Source organism: Oncorhynchus nerka, linkage group LG24 (genome assembly GCF_034236695.1).
Source record: "Oncorhynchus nerka isolate Pitt River linkage group LG24, Oner_Uvic_2.0, whole genome shotgun sequence".
NCBI lineage: Eukaryota > Metazoa > Chordata > Actinopteri > Salmoniformes > Salmonidae > Oncorhynchus > Oncorhynchus nerka.
Window position 1 is genome coordinate 17,472,870 of NC_088419.1, and position 16,578 is coordinate 17,489,447.

General features: G+C 43.8%; 2 protein-coding genes and 1 long non-coding RNA gene across 6 annotated transcripts in view; 2 read left to right on the forward strand and 1 right to left on the reverse strand.

Annotated features, from left to right (window-relative positions):
* LOC115107593 (transport and Golgi organization protein 1 homolog) overlaps window positions 1-9,240 on the forward strand; it is a 24,387-nt gene extending 15,147 nt beyond the window's left edge. For 2 of the 4 annotated variants that reach the window (XM_029631023.2, XM_029631021.2), the window contains exons 22-27: window positions 120-233; window positions 1,005-1,076; window positions 2,124-2,170; window positions 2,370-2,429; window positions 3,373-3,724; window positions 3,897-9,240. In XM_029631023.2, the coding sequence (XP_029486883.2) occupies window positions 120-233; window positions 1,005-1,076; window positions 2,124-2,170; window positions 2,370-2,429; window positions 3,373-3,724; window positions 3,897-4,183 (932 nt within the window). In that variant the 3' untranslated portion in view covers window positions 4,184-9,240. The remainder of the gene's footprint in view (window positions 1-119; window positions 234-1,004; window positions 1,077-2,123; window positions 2,171-2,369; window positions 2,430-3,372; window positions 3,725-3,896) is intronic. The other 2 variants (XM_029631022.2, XM_029631024.2) reach the window with 2 other exon arrangements.
* The window catches only part of LOC115107597 (uncharacterized), a 27,786-nt gene that overhangs the window by 4,517 nt on the left and 6,691 nt on the right, over window positions 1-16,578 (reverse strand). The window contains exon 2 of the long non-coding RNA XR_003860226.2: window positions 10,006-10,053. This is a non-coding gene — a long non-coding RNA (uncharacterized LOC115107597). The remainder of the gene's footprint in view (window positions 1-10,005; window positions 10,054-16,578) is intronic.
* LOC115107594 (NACHT, LRR and PYD domains-containing protein 3-like) overlaps window positions 14,482-16,578 on the forward strand; it is a 19,748-nt gene continuing 17,651 nt past the window's right edge. The window contains exon 1 of the mRNA XM_065008671.1: window positions 14,482-14,553. Coding sequence (XP_064864743.1) covers window positions 14,497-14,553 — 57 coding nt within the window. The 5' untranslated portion in view covers window positions 14,482-14,496. The remainder of the gene's footprint in view (window positions 14,554-16,578) is intronic.

The following is a 16,578-nucleotide window of genomic DNA, read 5'->3' on the forward strand; positions in this document are numbered from 1 at the left end:
TTTGACACCTATTCCTTGAAGCTGGACCAATGTGGAGAGACTGACCACCATATTTGGCTGTGTGCTGTTGGTTGGGTGTTCATCATTTTAAATGATGTTAATTGGTTTGGTTTAAACAGGTGACTCGTACGGGCCCTCGCCCGTGAGCGGAGGTGCCCCGTCCCCCCCTCTCATGATGGAGGGTCCTGGGCGACCCCCCTCTGCCCCTGTGGGGAGACGGAACGAGCCCTACGGTGAGTCTCCAGAACCCTTCCCCGGACAGCCTTCGGCCCTGATGATTGGCCAAGCAGTACCGTCCCTCAGCCAATGAAATCCTTTATATCCCCTGTTCTGTTTCAATCTTGTCCCCTTTTTCTTCCTACTGCTCTCATCCTGTACCTAGTTGGTTTCCACATCTGATCACTTATTCCTCTTATCTTCTGATTACTTCCTGTTTACATTTAGATTTTCTTGTGACATGCTTTCCTCTCTCTCACTGCCATCTTTTCTCCCCGTACCTACCGCCGTACCCATCTTTTTCAACCGGGTTTGCGTGTCCAGGCGGTCCAGAATGTCCCCTTGCCTCTATCTTTCACCGTCCTTCTCATGCATTCCTCCTGCTTTTTCTGTACTATGTTGGTTTCTTGGTGGTGCTCAGCTGCTGGGAGGTCATATGTGAGGGGCATGTCCTTGGGATAGTCAGGTTGCAGAAGCCTTAGCCATTGTGATCCCTTGTGGAACTTTGTACAATCCAGTTGTTCTTCAGCCATGTGATATTAATACTGATTCACAAGTGTTCTAGTTGTGGAATAATCCTACCAGTATATGGCCAAACATTTTCTTCAGACTGCAAATAGACCAGACACTGCTATAAATAGCTGGTAGCATAAAGCAGTAACGTGAACCACAGTGGTGTAGAGTCAGGTGCCTAATGACACCCAGGAGAGCCGAGGTCAGAGAATATGGCAGTGTTAACATTTCGCCTTGGTAGGATGATGTATGACCGTGTATTTTGTGTTCAACAGGACCACGACCTCCATCTGACCCTCACGGTCGTTACCCCCCTGACCACAAACACCCAGTGGCTGCCAGACCTGGTAGGGATGATTTATTTGTCAATGAAGGTTGATTCAGTATTATTCCCTATGATCCAATATCCAGACCTGCCAACATGCATGCATTTTGCATACCAACTATGCAAGTCTCTATCCATGTATGCAGGTTCGAGATCTGAGTTAAAAGTAGGCAGAAATGATTAGGGACAGATTAAAAAATATTTTTATTTAATTAAATAAAAAAAATCCACTGAGGTTTTTTTTATACCTTTTTATTTAACTAGGCAAGTCAGTTAAGAACAAATTCTTATTTTCAATGACTGCCTAGGAACAGTGGGTTAACTGCCTGTTCAGGGGCAGAGTGACAGATTTGTACCTTGTCAGCTCGGGGGTTTGAATTTGCAACCTTCCGGTTACTAGTCCAACGCTCTAACCACTAGGCTACCCTGCCGCCCCGTAAATTTAACATCCTGGTTCTCGGGCTGCAACACACAGACATGTGCGGAGTTTGTGTCAACAGACATGGAGATTAATACATCATTATTGGACGTAGCTAACCCGTGTCTGCCCCTCCTGTTTGTTGTGATGCTGAGTTTGCCGGCTGTCAGCTGTACCTAAACACATGGACAAATCCCTTTTCGACTCCGTGTGGAAAGGTGAACACTAATTGTTTCAAGCTAACGTTAACCAACATAAGATGGACATTGTGGGCTCTAAAGTGCCAGCAGTTCGCATTTGTAGATTTTGTACCGAAACAAATAACTTTAAAAAACTCCAAGAATAAAGGCCTTTGTTCTTTCTCATTAGATTTTGTTAGTGACTTTTACCATATGTATAAATAGATTGCTGTCAAGAAAGAAAGTATTCCAACCTTTTTAGACTTGATTTGTTACAATTCTATAATTGTGATCAGACTTACAAACAGCATGAGCGTGCGGGAGGAAAGAACCTCAATTCGGCGCGCAAGTTGAATCTCCACTTTGCCATGAGTGTCTGGTACTATAAAAAGTTGGACAGGGTTGGCATGTGTGAATGTCTCTATCCTAGCTGTATTTCCTTTAATCATTCTGCTCTTTGCATCACCTTTAGACACCATTGCACCACGGACATCCTCTCCAAGCAGTCTGGACAGCTCGGTAAGTTTTCAGTCAATTTGTGACAATGTCCACAACTTCTTTCCTTATTACGTTACAAAGTCAGGAATGGAAAAGGGACATGGAACTAGCAAAGAAAAGTTTAATTGAGGCACCTCGAGTCCTTAGTCTTATGTGCATCTCCCCCCCCCCCCCCCCCCCCTGTTACTCCATTCAACATGTGGGTGTGTTTGCTCTAAAGCAGACCGCTCCACCACAGTCACAGGCTGAGGCCCAGGCCTCCACAGAGAACCCAGAGGCAGTGAGTATTATATAGGAGGCTGAGGCACGGTGGAAGGGATGTGGATGTGTGAGCATGCTTACCTCAGCCATGGATCAGTGGCAGGCAGTGGGCTTGTGGCCTCACAAGGTTTGTCAGACTTAACAGTAACTGTCCAGTGAAAATCATTCTGTTAACTCAAACCCAAATTATGTATTACTCTTCCTATACTCATGTTTGTGGTCAAAGTATAATTTGGGGGGAAAAAAACATATTTGTATCTCAAACTGACCATTTAAAAAATGCGTGCTATTTCCTCAGAGGATGATGTCATCCTCTAGAGGAGGATGAGCTGGCCAATCAGCGGTCTACTCGCAATATTTTTTATTATTGGTATACGCCCACACCATTCCACACAGAAAAGTGTATATTTAACATGCTTAATGACAATTTTTTTGGAAGGGAAAACTATTTCACTCGTATTGTAATTATCGATCATTTCATTGAAATCTGGAGACACTGAACAGTTACTTGAATATTGCTGGCTGGATTTTCACATGCGTGGTTACTTGCCTTATCAGTTCTTTACATTACAACACCACCCCCACTGAATGAAATGTGGTGACACTGTTCTACAAAGCCATAACTAAAGCACAACTGCATGATGTGAATTGTGTTATCGTTAAAAGCTGTGTGTTTTGAGGTTAATGCTTTGTGGAAAGGTCCTGATTCCCAAAATCACGGTGATTGGAACTTTGTCGTGTGAATTTTTTTTTTGTTGTTGTTGGGAACTGCATAACTTGCCTTACTATTGTGGGATATTGAAGTTGTTTCTGACATGTGCATGATTGTGTTTTGTTCTAACGAAACTGTTTTGAAAGGAGCTCACGGGTGGTGCCAGCAACAGGGCTATAGGCACCACCAACCTACATCTCCTCTTTAAGACTTCTAGGTTTGTAATGGTGTTTATTGGTGGTTCCTCCAGAACTCAGGACCTCGGGGCCCTGGCTCCCTCCTGGCCTCTCCTATCAGCTCCCCCCCCGACTCAGGCCCCGGCCCCCTCAGACCAGTTATCAGCCATCCCTCCGGACTCTGCTACCGTCCTCCTGGCCCTGGGCCCCACCACATCCCTCCTCCCTCATCCTTCATGCCTCCCATGTACCGACCAGCCAACGGACACCCAGGCATGATGCCTCCCGGACCCCCACCACCTAATGGACACCCACCTGGCCCCATGATGCCACCCGGACAGCGGCCTCCACCTCCTGGTGCCTACGGCCCCCCACACCACCGGGGCCCTCCTCCACCTCACTATGGACCAGTGCCTCCCCCATTCGGTAGGTGGTGAATTCGGCAACCCATTTGTTTTATTTTTTAACCTCAAGTTGACTTTCTTTGCTATTGTTATTTCAGTTGTGGAGAGTAACGTAGTAGTGATATTGTTATTTTTGTACTAGGATATTATATTATTGCTTTTCACTTTCTCATGTTTGGTCTCGCTCTCCCCAGGTGTTCGCGGCGGCCCCCCTATGGCCCGACCCATGGGACCACCACGTCCCTACATGCACTACGGACCACGTGATCACTCCATCCCACCCCAGCACCTTCCCCCAGGAGCGGCCCCATACCCTCCTCACAGTGGCCCCAGAGACTTCCCCGGGCAGCCCCCCATGCAGCAGGCCCCCCATGGGCATGACTCTTCTGTGGGTCCCCAGGGGCAAGACTACAGCTCCCAGCAGGCAGCAGCTACCCCCCAGCCCCAGGACTCAGTCAGCTCCTCCATGGGAGAGCCTTAGACACCCACCAACTATGTCAGAGGGCTTGGATACCACCTGCTACCATTAACAACCCGGCTATGTCTAATCGACCACGATTTCTCTTTATTTTTCCCCTTTCCTTTAGATTTAATTTGGATATATATATATATTAGTGCCAGTCAAAAGTTTGAACACCTACTCATTTCAAGTTTTTTTTTTCTTTTTTTTTCTACATTGTAGAATAATAGTAAATACACCAACAATGAAATATCACATAGGGAATCAAGTAGTAACCAATAAAGTGTTAAACAAATCAAAATATATTTTAGATTATTCAAAGTAGACACCCTTTGCCTTGATGACAGCTTTGCACACTCTTGGCATTCTCCCAACCAATTTCATGAGGAATGCTTTTCCAACAGTCTTGAAGGAGTTCCCATATATGCTGAGCACTTGTTGGCTGCTTTTTCTTCACTCTGCGGTCCAACTAATCCAAAACCATCCCAATTGGGTCGAGGTCAGGTGATTGTGGTCAGGTGATTGTGGTCATCTGCAGCACTCCATCACTCTCCTTTTTGGTTTAATAGCCCTTACACAGCCTGGAGGTGTGTTTTGGGTCATTGTCCTGTTGAAAAACAAATGATAGTCCCACTAAGCCCAAACCAGATGGGATGGCATATCGCTGCAGAATGCTGTGGTAGCCATGCTGGTTAAGTGTGCCTTGAATTCTAAATAAATCAGACAGTGTAACCAGCAAAGCAACCCCACACCACCACCTCCATGCTTCACAGTTGAAACCACGCATGCAGTGATCATCCATTCACTTACTCTGTTTCTTGAAGACAGTGGTTGGAATCAAAAATCTAAAATTTGGACTCATGACAGAGTTCCTCCGGTCTAATGTCCATTGCATGTATTCCTTGGCCCAAACAAGTCTCTTATTGGTGTCCTTTAGTAGAGGTTTCTTTGCAGCAATTCAACCATGAAGGCCTAATTCACGCTGTCTCCACTGAACAGTTGTTGTTGTGTCTGTTACTTGAACTCTGAAGCATTTATTTGGGCTGCAATTTCTGAGGCGGGCAACTCTAATGAACTTATCCTCTACAGCAGAGGTAACTCTGGGTCTTCCTTGTGACAGTCTTCATGAGAGCCAGTTTAAAAGTTCTTGAAATGTTCCGCATTGACTGACCTTCATGTCTTAAAGTAATGATGGACTGTCATTTCTCTTTGCTTATTTGAGATGTTTTTGCCATAATATGGACTTGGTCTTTTACCAAATAGGGCTATCTTCTGTATACCACCTCTACCTTGTCACAACACAACTGATTGGCTCAAACGCATTAAGAAGGAAATGCCACAAATTAACTTAATGAGGCGCACCTGTTTATTGAAAGGCATTCCAGGTAACTACCACATGAAGCTGGTTGAGAGAATGCCAAGAATGTGCAAATCTGTCAAGCAAACGGGTGGCTACTTTGAAGAATCTCAAATATAAAATATACATGATTCCATACATTATTTCACAGTTTTGATGTCTTCACTGTTCTACAAAGTAAAAATATAATTCCCTGGAATGAGTAGGTGTGTCCACACTTGACTATTAGTGTACCAAGTTATTTCATATATCCCATTACTACATGACCAAAAGTATGTGGGGACACCTGCTCATCAAACAAACATTTAATTTCTAAATCATTGGCATTAGTTGGTCTCCCCCTTTGCTGCTATAACAGCCTCCACTCTTCTGGGAAGGCTTTCCACTAGATGTTGGAACATTCCTTTGGGGACTGGCTTCCATTCAGCCACGAGCATTAGTGAGGTTGGGCGATTAAGCCTGGCTTGCAGTCGGCAGTCCAATTCATCCCAAAGGTGTTCGAAGGGGCTGAGGTCAGGGCTCTGTGCCGGCCAGTCAAGTTCTTCCACACTGATCTTGACAAACCATTTCTGTATGGACTTTGCTTTGTGCATGGGGGCATTGTCATGCTGAAACAGGAAAGGGCCTTTCCCAAACTTTTGCCACAAAATTGTCTAGAATGTCATTGTATGCTGTAGCGTTAAAATTTCCCTTCACTGGCACTAGCCCCAACCATTATTCTGCCTCCACCAAACTTTACAGTTGAGACTGCATTCGGGCAGGTAGCATTCTCCTGGCATCCTCCAAACCCAGATTTGTTTGTCGGACTGTCAGATGGTGAAGCGGCCTTCGTCACTCCAGAGAACGCATTTCCACTCCTCCAGAGTCCAATGTAGGCAAGCTTTACACCACTCCAGCCGACGCTTGGCATTGCACGTGGTGATCTTAGGCTTGGGTGTGGCCGCTCGGCCATGGAAACCCATTTTCATGAAGCTCCTGACGAATAGTTATTGTGCTGACGTTGTTTCCAGAGGCAGTTTGGAACTGTAGTGAGTGTTGCAACCAAGGGCAGATAATTTTTACGCGCTTCAGCACTCGGTGGTATCGTTCTGTGAGCTTGTGTGGCCTACCACTTTGCGGCTGAGCCTTAGTTGCTCCTAGATGTTTCCACTTCACAATAACCACACCTACAGTTAACCAGGGCAGCTCTACCAGGGCAGGCATTTGATTTGTTGGAAAGGTGGCATCAAACTCAGCAGAAAAAGAAATGTCCTCTCACTGTCAACTGCATTTATTTTCAGCAAACGTAACGTGTAAATATTTGTATGAATATAAGATTCAACAACTGAGACATATAAACTGAACAAGTTCCACAGACGTGACTAACAAATTGAATAATGTGTCCCTGAACAAAGGGGGGGGTCAAAATCAAAAGTAAGTCCGTATCTGGTGTGGCCACCAGCTGCATTAGGTAGTGCAGTGCATCTCCTCCTCATGGACTGCACCAGATTTGCTAGTTCTTGCTGTGAGATGTTACCCCACTCTTCCACCAAGGCACCTGCAAGTTCCTGGACATTTCTGGGGGGAACGGCCCTCACCCTCTGATCCAACAGGTCTCAGATGTGCTCAATAGGATTGAGATCCGGGCTCTTCGCTGGCCATGGCAGAACACTGACATTCCTGTCTTGCATGAAATCACGCACAGGATGAGCAGTATGGCTGGTGGCATTATCATGCTATAGGGTCATGTCAGGATGGGCCTGCAGGAAGGGTACCACATGAGGGAGGAGGATGTCTTCCCTGTAACGCACGTCGTTGAGAACGCTTGCAATGACAATAAGCTCAGTCCGATGTTGCTGTGGCACACCACCCCAGACCATGACGGACCCTCCACCTCCAAATCGATCCTGCTCCAGAATACAGGCCTCGGTGTAACTCTCATTCCTTCGACGATAAATGCGAATCTGACCATCACCCCTGGTGAGACAAAACCATGACTCGTCAGTGAAGAGCACTTTTTGCCAGTCCTGTCTGGTCCAGCGACGGTGGGTTTGTGCCCATAGGCGTTGCCGGTGAGGACCTGCCTTACAACAGGCCTACAAGCCCTCAGTCCAGCCTATTGTGGACAGTCTGATCACTGATGGAGGGATTGTGCGTTCCTGGTGTAACTCGGCAGTTGTTGCCATCCTGTACCTGTCCTGCATCTGTGATGTACCGATCCTGTGCAGGTGTTACACGTGGTCTGCCACTGTGAGGACGATCAGCTGTCCGTCCTGTCTCCCTGTAGCGCTGTCTTAGGCGTCTCACAGTACGGACATTGTAATTTATTGCCCTGGCCACATCTGCAGTCCTCATGCCTCCTTGCAGCATGCCTAAGGCACGTCCACACAGATGAGCAGGGACCCTGGGCATCTTTATTTTGGTGTTTTTCAGAGTCAGCAGAAAGGCCTCTTCAGTGTCCTCAGTTTTCATAACTGTGACCTTAATTGCCTACCCTCTGTAAGCTTGTTAGTGTCTTAACGACCGTTTCACAGGCGCATGTTCATTAATTGTTTATGGTTCATTGAACAAGCATGGGAAACAGTGTTTAAACCCTTTACATTGAAGATCTGTGAAGTTATTTGGATTTTTACAAATTATTTTTGAAAGACAGGGTCATGAAAAAGGGACCTTTTTTTTGCTGAGTTTATATCCTATGACGGTGCCACATTGAGTCACTGAGCTCTTCGGTAAGGTAATTCTACTGCCAATGTTAGGCTATGGAGATTGCATGGCTGTGTGCTCCATTGTATACACCTGTCAGCAACGGGTGTGGCTGAAATGGCCGAATCCACAAATTTTAAAGGGGTGTCCACATACTTTTGTGTGTGTAATATATATATAGTGTATATATTTCCAAACGGAAGCATCTAAAAACCTAGTTTTCCTACTAAAGCATCAAAATTTGTCTTATGTTCTGTGTCTGAAATGTAAATGACTGTCTGCCACCATGCAAGAAGGCTTATTGTGCAATAACATTTCTATTGTATGCCTGAAAATTACGTTTTTATTTTGTAAGGTAAAACAAAAGGGTATTACATTGATTTTGTATTAATTTCACAATGTTATGGTTTCCTGTGGAAATGATTTAAAATAAAGGGGCGGGCTTAACAAGTCTTTGTTGCTTGATCGATCATTTCAGAAGTAAAGTATTATCTTACCACTCTCCCTAAAGCTGTCGCTTATAAAATTGACCTTTCGCTAAACTCGCCCCATTTTGGGCAACTAATCGCCGCGCTCCACCTCGGACAAGCTCGCAGCACGTTTTAAATCGCATAAAAGCCAGTGAGGGCTATTGCAAAAACAGAGTTTTCTTAAGCTAAATATTTGCACAGGGCACCAGGAGTACTTGCTACTGTGATTCCTGAAATTCTCTGTAATTATACATTTTTACCTTGTTTGCTAGCTCAGCTGGTTAGCTAGCGCTGTCTCATTGACCAGCAATTGTTAGGTTAGTGTTGGGATTTTAAGAAATAATGAGGTTTAGCCATAATTATGACTTTGGCTGTGGTAACTAGTGATGACCATTTAATAAGTTATTATCTCAATGAATGTTGGAATTGAGCATCCCTGGAAAATGTCTGAGGTTGCAACAGTAACCAAGGGGGGTTAGTGAAGGGTCAATTGAAGGTCAGATGTATAACTTATGTTCTTAGGATATTTTATGAATAAAGCTGGTCAAATCGACTGCAGTTATGAAACATGAGAAGACTCTTGAATGAAACCCATTATAGTTTGAACACTGTTAAACATTTCCCTTCAATGTATGTTTTGTATGGATAGCTATACTATGTGTAAAGCCATGTAGATCTAACACCTTCATTAACTTTCACGTTTGTAATTTGTTACATTTCAGGGATACTTTACATTTCTTTTAAATTAAAAACAACCATTTTTTTTTGTACATGATTAAAGACAATGCAAATACTGTATTGTTTGCTGCGGTGAAAAGTTTCATTCTGTAGGTTAAAGAGCATTGTTCTTTGTACCCACAGCCAAGATTTACTGTAATCAAAACACTTGACTGATTGTTGATTTAATTGCGTATCTAGAATGTTATGAGATATGTTGTCAAGGCTGTCATATATATATATATATATATTAGTATGAGACTGCTCTTCCTGTAAACAACCTACTGTATACACTGACAGTGGTTCTGAGTGAATGACAGGGAGAAGTACGAGCATAGGAAAGTTTGAGTCTATGCTCTAGTCCAGTGGTTCCCAAACTGGATTTGTTCTGATTGTGTACTCAAACCAAAAACTGGTTTTGTGTGCATCTCTACATTGGGTACATCAATAAGTAGCCTGCATTGTGATGGTTCACAGATCAGAATTTACCTCAAGGGCACTGGCTGCACAGCAAAAGGAAATTCTTTGTTATAGTCAATATATTCTTTAACTGTTCAGAGAAAAGCACAATGAATGAGTAAAGCAGGTGATTGACACATTCCTCTTAGTATACGTACTGGGTTCCAGTTTCTTCAGACCTTCCAATTTTCCTGGGTCTCTGTGCACTAGAAGAGCAAAGGAAGATGGAAAATAATGAAATATTCAACGTCTTTAGAGAAAATTTGCAGCAGACTTGATCAAATCTGCCTGTGATTCACTCAAGGTTGTGTTATAGTTAAATGAGTATTATAGCTAGTTTAGAATTAGAAATAATCAAAACACTGAATGAGTATCATCATGTGGGGCGGCAGGGTAGCCTAGTGGTTAGAGCGTTGGACTAGTAACCGCAAGTTCAAATCCCCGAGCTGTCGTCGTTCTGCCCCTGAACCGGCAGTTAACCCACTGTTCCTAGGCCGTCATTGAAAATAAGAATTTGTTCTTTAACTGACTTGCCTGGTTAAATAAAGGTAAAATAAAACATGTAAATCTGTTAGTTTTAACGCAGACACTGGATTTTCAACAACACAATTGTCTGCAGCTGTGTTTATTTTGCTCTATTCTGGAACAATGAGGACTGTCTGGACATTCAATGTATCAACTGTTTGGTCGCAGAGGACGACAGAGGCGAAGTGACTACCACTTAACGTTAACTGAGTTAGCTAGCTAGCTTACGATATGCACGTACGATGTAACACGTAACCCAAACCGGCTGCGCGCGTGTGCTATCGTGCATACATTTATTTTGTCCCCCACACACCAAACGCAATCACGACAAGCAGGTTAAAATATCAAAACAAACTCTCCAGCAGCAAGAGCGACATCATTGATGTATACAGAGAAGAGAGTCAGCCCGAGAACCCTGTGGCATCCCCATAGAGACTGCCAGAGGTCCGAACAACAGGCCCTCCGATTTGACATACTGAACTCTATCAGAGAAGTAGTTGGTAATCCAGGCGAGGCAATCATTTGAGAAACCAAGGCTGTCGAAGTCTGCCAATAAGAATGTGGTGATTGACAGAGTCGAAAGCCTTGGCCAGGTCGACGAATACGGCTGCACAGTAATGTCTCTTATCGATGGCGGTTATGATTGTTGGATCCTGTATTTTACATTATAGCCATTACCATATATATGATTGAATATTATCTGTTGTTGGCTTGTGTGGATGTATGTATGTGTTATGCAACATAGCTGACTTGAAACATTGTTAAAAGTTTCAAGGCCATGGGCCTTTCTCATGATGGAAAAGTAGCATGAAGACAGGAACTGTTCAATGAGTTGGGAGGGGGGCACATTCAGAGCAGGGTGTTGCGAGAACAAGCGGTATTTTGTTAGATAACAGGAGCCAGGTGCGAGATAACGGTATGGAGCATGAGAGCCTGGATGTTCTTCACAAGCAAGTTACATCTATCAAAGAAGCGCCTTGGCGGGGACCCGCCTGAGCGCCTGCAATAGGCTGAGCAAGTTTAAACCACGCCCAGTCTCTACTGTGATAGGCCAACAGACGGGTTGGAACTATGTCTATCACAGTATAAAGAATACTGTTTTACATACGTCTTGTCAGTTCTCTGTTCTGCCCTGCGTGGTATTACAGTGAGCCCGTATATACGAAAGTTGCATTTGCCATTTATTACTTAGCTAATAAAAAATACATAGTATAAAATCGGTGACTCATTGTTATATTTATCCTGATACCAGATTCGAATTTACGCAACCCTAACAATTTGGTGACCACCGACGTGATCTGGTAGAAGGACGATGCTGGAGATTGTCTGGCCGATTGGCCAGTACTGTCATCGGACGGTGTGTCTCACAAATCCTGACCGGTCAACTAAAAGAGGTAAGCAGACACCTGTTGTGAAAAACTAAAGTTCTGCACATTGGACTTATCCAAATTTAGTTTTGTGAGACACCTGTTTGATGTAAGTTACTAAACTATTATGATGTGTGAGATTGGAAAATAGTTGAGAAAGTAATATCTCCATTGGCAACTGCAATTTTATTATTGATCGACAATACTTAATGGTGCATTGTGTATGGGATGTACTAGTATGCCTGGCTGGTAGGTGGTAACAGAGAACACTTACTACATGTATGAATGGTGGGTAACGGGTGACCACCAAAGCTTGAATGGATAGTCTGGGACTACATGTATGATTCATTCTAGTTGATTATAAAAGTGTGACTGGATAGTCTGGGACTACATGTACGAGTGGTGGGTAACGAGTGACCACCAAAGTGCGAATGGAAAGCCATATGATCCGAATGTGATGTACTAGGCAGGGCCAAGTGTGAATGACAGATATTTAAATTGATTAATTGGACTTGAGACCGATTTCGCCGTGTGTATAGGGTCTCTCTAAGGTCCTAACAAAGCATAGGTGTGTGTGAAGTACATCGGGGAGTAAAGTCGTCGCACTGACTACCAAGTTTGAATGAGACATTAAGTTGTACTAGAAACGTGATCCGGTTGACACGTTAGTCATATGGAGTGATTGTATTTTTTATTTTGTACATTTGGTATTGAAGTAAAGGTGATAATCCGGGGGACACTAGACTACTTAATACCCTAGGGGACCCACAGTGCATAATTGAGTTCTTACTTTAGACCTAATTGGGGGCCGATTTTAGCCGTATGGAAAGGGTACCACTTGGGTTTTAGTAAAGGCATAGGTTGTTGACAGTATTGTAGTGTACATAAAATGTTGTTGAATATAGAAAAGGTGTTGAAAATGCTGAAGTCCACTCTAGAATTGAATGAAGGCAGAGAGGGTAAGGAGTGGAAGAGACTGGGTGAGAAGCTGTACAGAGAATGGACAGAAGGCGGGGCCATTGCGTCTCCCACTGGTCTGCTTGCTTGGGTGAATGAAGATTTGTGTGTGTATGGTGTAAGTTGAAGCTTACTGGCGTAAATGAAGATTTGTGAGACTCAAATCGTGTGCATGAAATACGCTTGATATTCAGTCGGGGACTAATATCGGTATGAATGAGGTCGGGGACCAAGCGAGTGTGGTACATTAGGTATTTCAGTTGGAGCTGGTACCGGTGAGAATGTTGAAAAAGTCGCAGGCTTGCTGATGAGAGTTATATCATAGAATATTGAGGGGGTGTGCATGACTGTTGGAAAAAGTGTTAAACTCTATTAACGTAAAATTCTTTGTGTAGATTTATATTATGAGGTTTGAACTATACTAATATTTTAGAATTACATAATCAACATCTGAACATACTTACGTTAAACATTAATTGAGCCACTGAGTAATAGATAAGATATACACTAGGTACGGTAGACGGGGTGACGGGTGTAGTCGATGTAAGACTGGAGTGGTGTTCTAAACAAGTGCTGAGAAATAAGGTAGATTTATTTTGTTCTTTTAATTAATTTACACAAGTACTCTCCCGGTTATTGATTTTGGTTTGATTGTTCAGATAACACCACTGAAATTAAACAGGAGGTTAAGGTATACTAACATTAGAATCTGTTTTCATTATGGGGAACAATGAAAGGCCCGCAGAGTGGATTGCAGGCTGAGGTTTTTATGTTAAAGGGACAGTGCACATTTATCACACTTGTGTGTGTGTGTCTAATGGCTGGGTATTTAAGAAGTATTTTGGGGAGACAATTTGGAGAAACACGAATAAAACATGAAACATCGAGACAAATTATTTGAGTTTGAGGGGATTATCATAATTATTAGGTTTTGTTTTTGTAGTAAACGTTTGGGTTAAGGGGATTTCCACGTTCCCAGAGACATGATATCTTAAAGGGGTACACTCACATATGGAATATTAGGAGTTTTATTTTCTGAGTTTTAATTACACAAGTGAATTTTTTTTAAGATAAAGGGTTCTTTAATATGTCTAATATGGTATGGAACACGAATGTAGGGGGATGGTGTAACCTTTGACCTGCTTTCATGACTCTCCCGGGTGGTCTGATCAGCCACAAGGGGGTGCCATTTGAATAATGAATTTGTGGTCATGGGTAATACTGTTTATAAAAAAAAAATATATATATATATATATATATATATATATATATATATATATATATATATTTTTTTTTTATTATTTTTTTTTAAGGTAACTTAATTATAGTAGAGTTTAATTAACCTATATAAGGACTTTAGAAATTGCCACCATAGACATGTTTTTCTAAAAATATAAAAAATCCATGAGTTTAGATAAAGCCAAACAGTGAGACATTTAGTTAAAATGTGGAAACATGAGAAAAAGAGCTACAGACAGATAGGGGAAAAGGCAGACAGAAGAGCCCTCCCCCGCACTGCAGAGACCTTGAAGGTTGGAGAGCAGAGAGGAGAAGTTTTAGAAGGGGAGCCAGGACAGGCAAAGATAACAGACATACTGAACTCTATCAGAGAAGTAGTTGGTAATCCAGGCGAGGCAATCATTTGAGAAACAAAGGCTGTCGAAGTCTGCCAATAAGAATGTGGTGATTGACAAAGTCGAAAGCCTTGGCCAGGTCGATGAATACGGCTGCACAGTAATGTCTCTTATCGATGGGGGTTATGATGCCGTTTAGGACCTTGAGCGTGGCTGAGGTGCACCCATGACCAGCTCTGAAACCAGATTGCATAGCGGAGAAGGTACGGTGGGATTCGAAATGGTTGGTAATCTGTTTGTTAACTTGGCTTTCGAAGACCTTTAGAAAGGCAGGGTAGGATAGGTTGAACAGGCTAGTAATAGGGGTTGCAACCATTTTGGCAGATAATTTTAGAAAGAGAGGGTCCAGATTGTCTAGCCCGGCTCATTTGTAGGGGTCCAGATTTTGCAGCTCTTTCAGAACATCAGCTATCTGGATTTGGGTGAAGGAGAAATAGTGGGGGCTTTGGTGGGTTTCTGTGGAGGGTTCCAGTTGACAGTTGACCGGGGTAGGGGTAGCCAGGTGGAAAGCATGGCCAGCCGTAGAGAAATGCTTATTGAAATTCTCAACTATGGGTTCGCGCCCAGGCTCTGTCGTAACCGGCCACGACTGCGAGGTCCGTGGGGCGATGCACAATTGGCCTAGCGTCGTCCGGGTTAGGGAGGGCTTGGCCGGTAGGGATATCCTTGTCTCATCGCGCACCAGCGATTCCTGTGGCGGACCGGGCGCAGTGCGCGCTAACCAAGGTTGCCAGGTGCACTGTGTTTCCTCCGACACATTGGTGTGGCTGGCTCCCGGGTTGGATGCGCGCTGTGTTAAGAAGCAGTGCGGCTTGGTTGGGTTGTGTATCGGAGGGCGCATGACTTTCAACCTTCGTCTCTCCCGAGCCCGTACGGGAGTTGTAGCGATGAGACAAGATAGTAGCTACTAACAATTGGATACCACGAAAAAGGGGTAAAAATTCAACAACAAAAAAAGAAATTCTCAATTATGGTGGATTTATCGGTGGTAACAGTGTTTCCTAGCCTCAGAGCAGTGGGCTGCTGGGAGGTGCTCTTATTCTCCATGAACTTTACAGTGCCCCAGAATATTTTGAGTTTGTACTACAGGATGCAAATTTCTGTTTGAAAAAGCTAGCCGTAGGAAAGCTAACTGCCTGTGTATATTTGTTCCTAACTTCCCTGAAAAGTTGCATATTACGGGGGCTGATCGATGCTAATGCAGAACGCCACAGGATGTTTTTGTGCTGGTCAAGGGCAGACAGGTCTAGACTGGACCAAGGACTATATTTATTCCTAGTTCTACATTTTTTGAATGGGGCATGCTTATTTAAGACGGTGAGGAAGGCACTTTTAAAGAATAACCAGGCATCCTCTACTGACGGGATGAGGTCAATGTAATTCCAGGATACCCCGGCCAGGTCCATTAGAAAGGCCTGCTCGCAGAAGGTTTTTTAGGGAGCGTTTGACAGTGATGAGGGGTGGTCGTTTGGTCGCAGACCCATTACGGATGCAGGCAATGAGGCAGTGATCGCTGAGATCTTGATTGAAAACAGCAGAGGTGTATTTGGAGGGCGAGTTAGTTAGGATGATATCTATGAGGGTGCCTGTGTTTACGGATTTGGGGTTGTACCTGGTAGGTTCATTGATAATTTGTGTGAGATTGAGGGAATCGATCTTAGATTGTAGGATGGCCTGGGTGTTAAGCATGTCCCAGTTTAGGTCACCTAGCAGCACGAGCTCTGAAGATAGATGGGGGGCAATCAATTCACATATGGTGTCGGGGGCAGAAGGTGGTCTATAGCATGCGACAACCGTGAGAGACTTGTTTCTGGAAAGGTGAATTTTTAGCAGTAGAAGCTCGAATTGTTTGGGTACAGACTTGGATAGCCTGCAGAGTTCTGTATTACTATCTTTGCAGTAGATTGTAACACTGCCCCCTTTGGCAGTTCTATCTTGGCGGAAAGTGTTATAGTTAGTTAGGGATGGAGATGTCAGGGTTTTTGGTGGTTTTCCTAAGCCAGGATTCAGACACAGCTAAGACATCCGGGTTGGAAGAGTGTGCTAAAGCAGTGAGTAAAACAAACTTAGTGAGTAGACTTCTAATGTTAACATGAAACCAAGGCTTTTACGGTTACAGAAGTCAACAAATGAGAGCACCTGGGGTGTGGGAGTGGAGCTAGGCACTGCAGGACCTGGAGTAACCTCTACATCACCAGAGGAGAAGTAGGATAAGGTTACAGCTAAAGTCTATACGAACTGGCCGTCA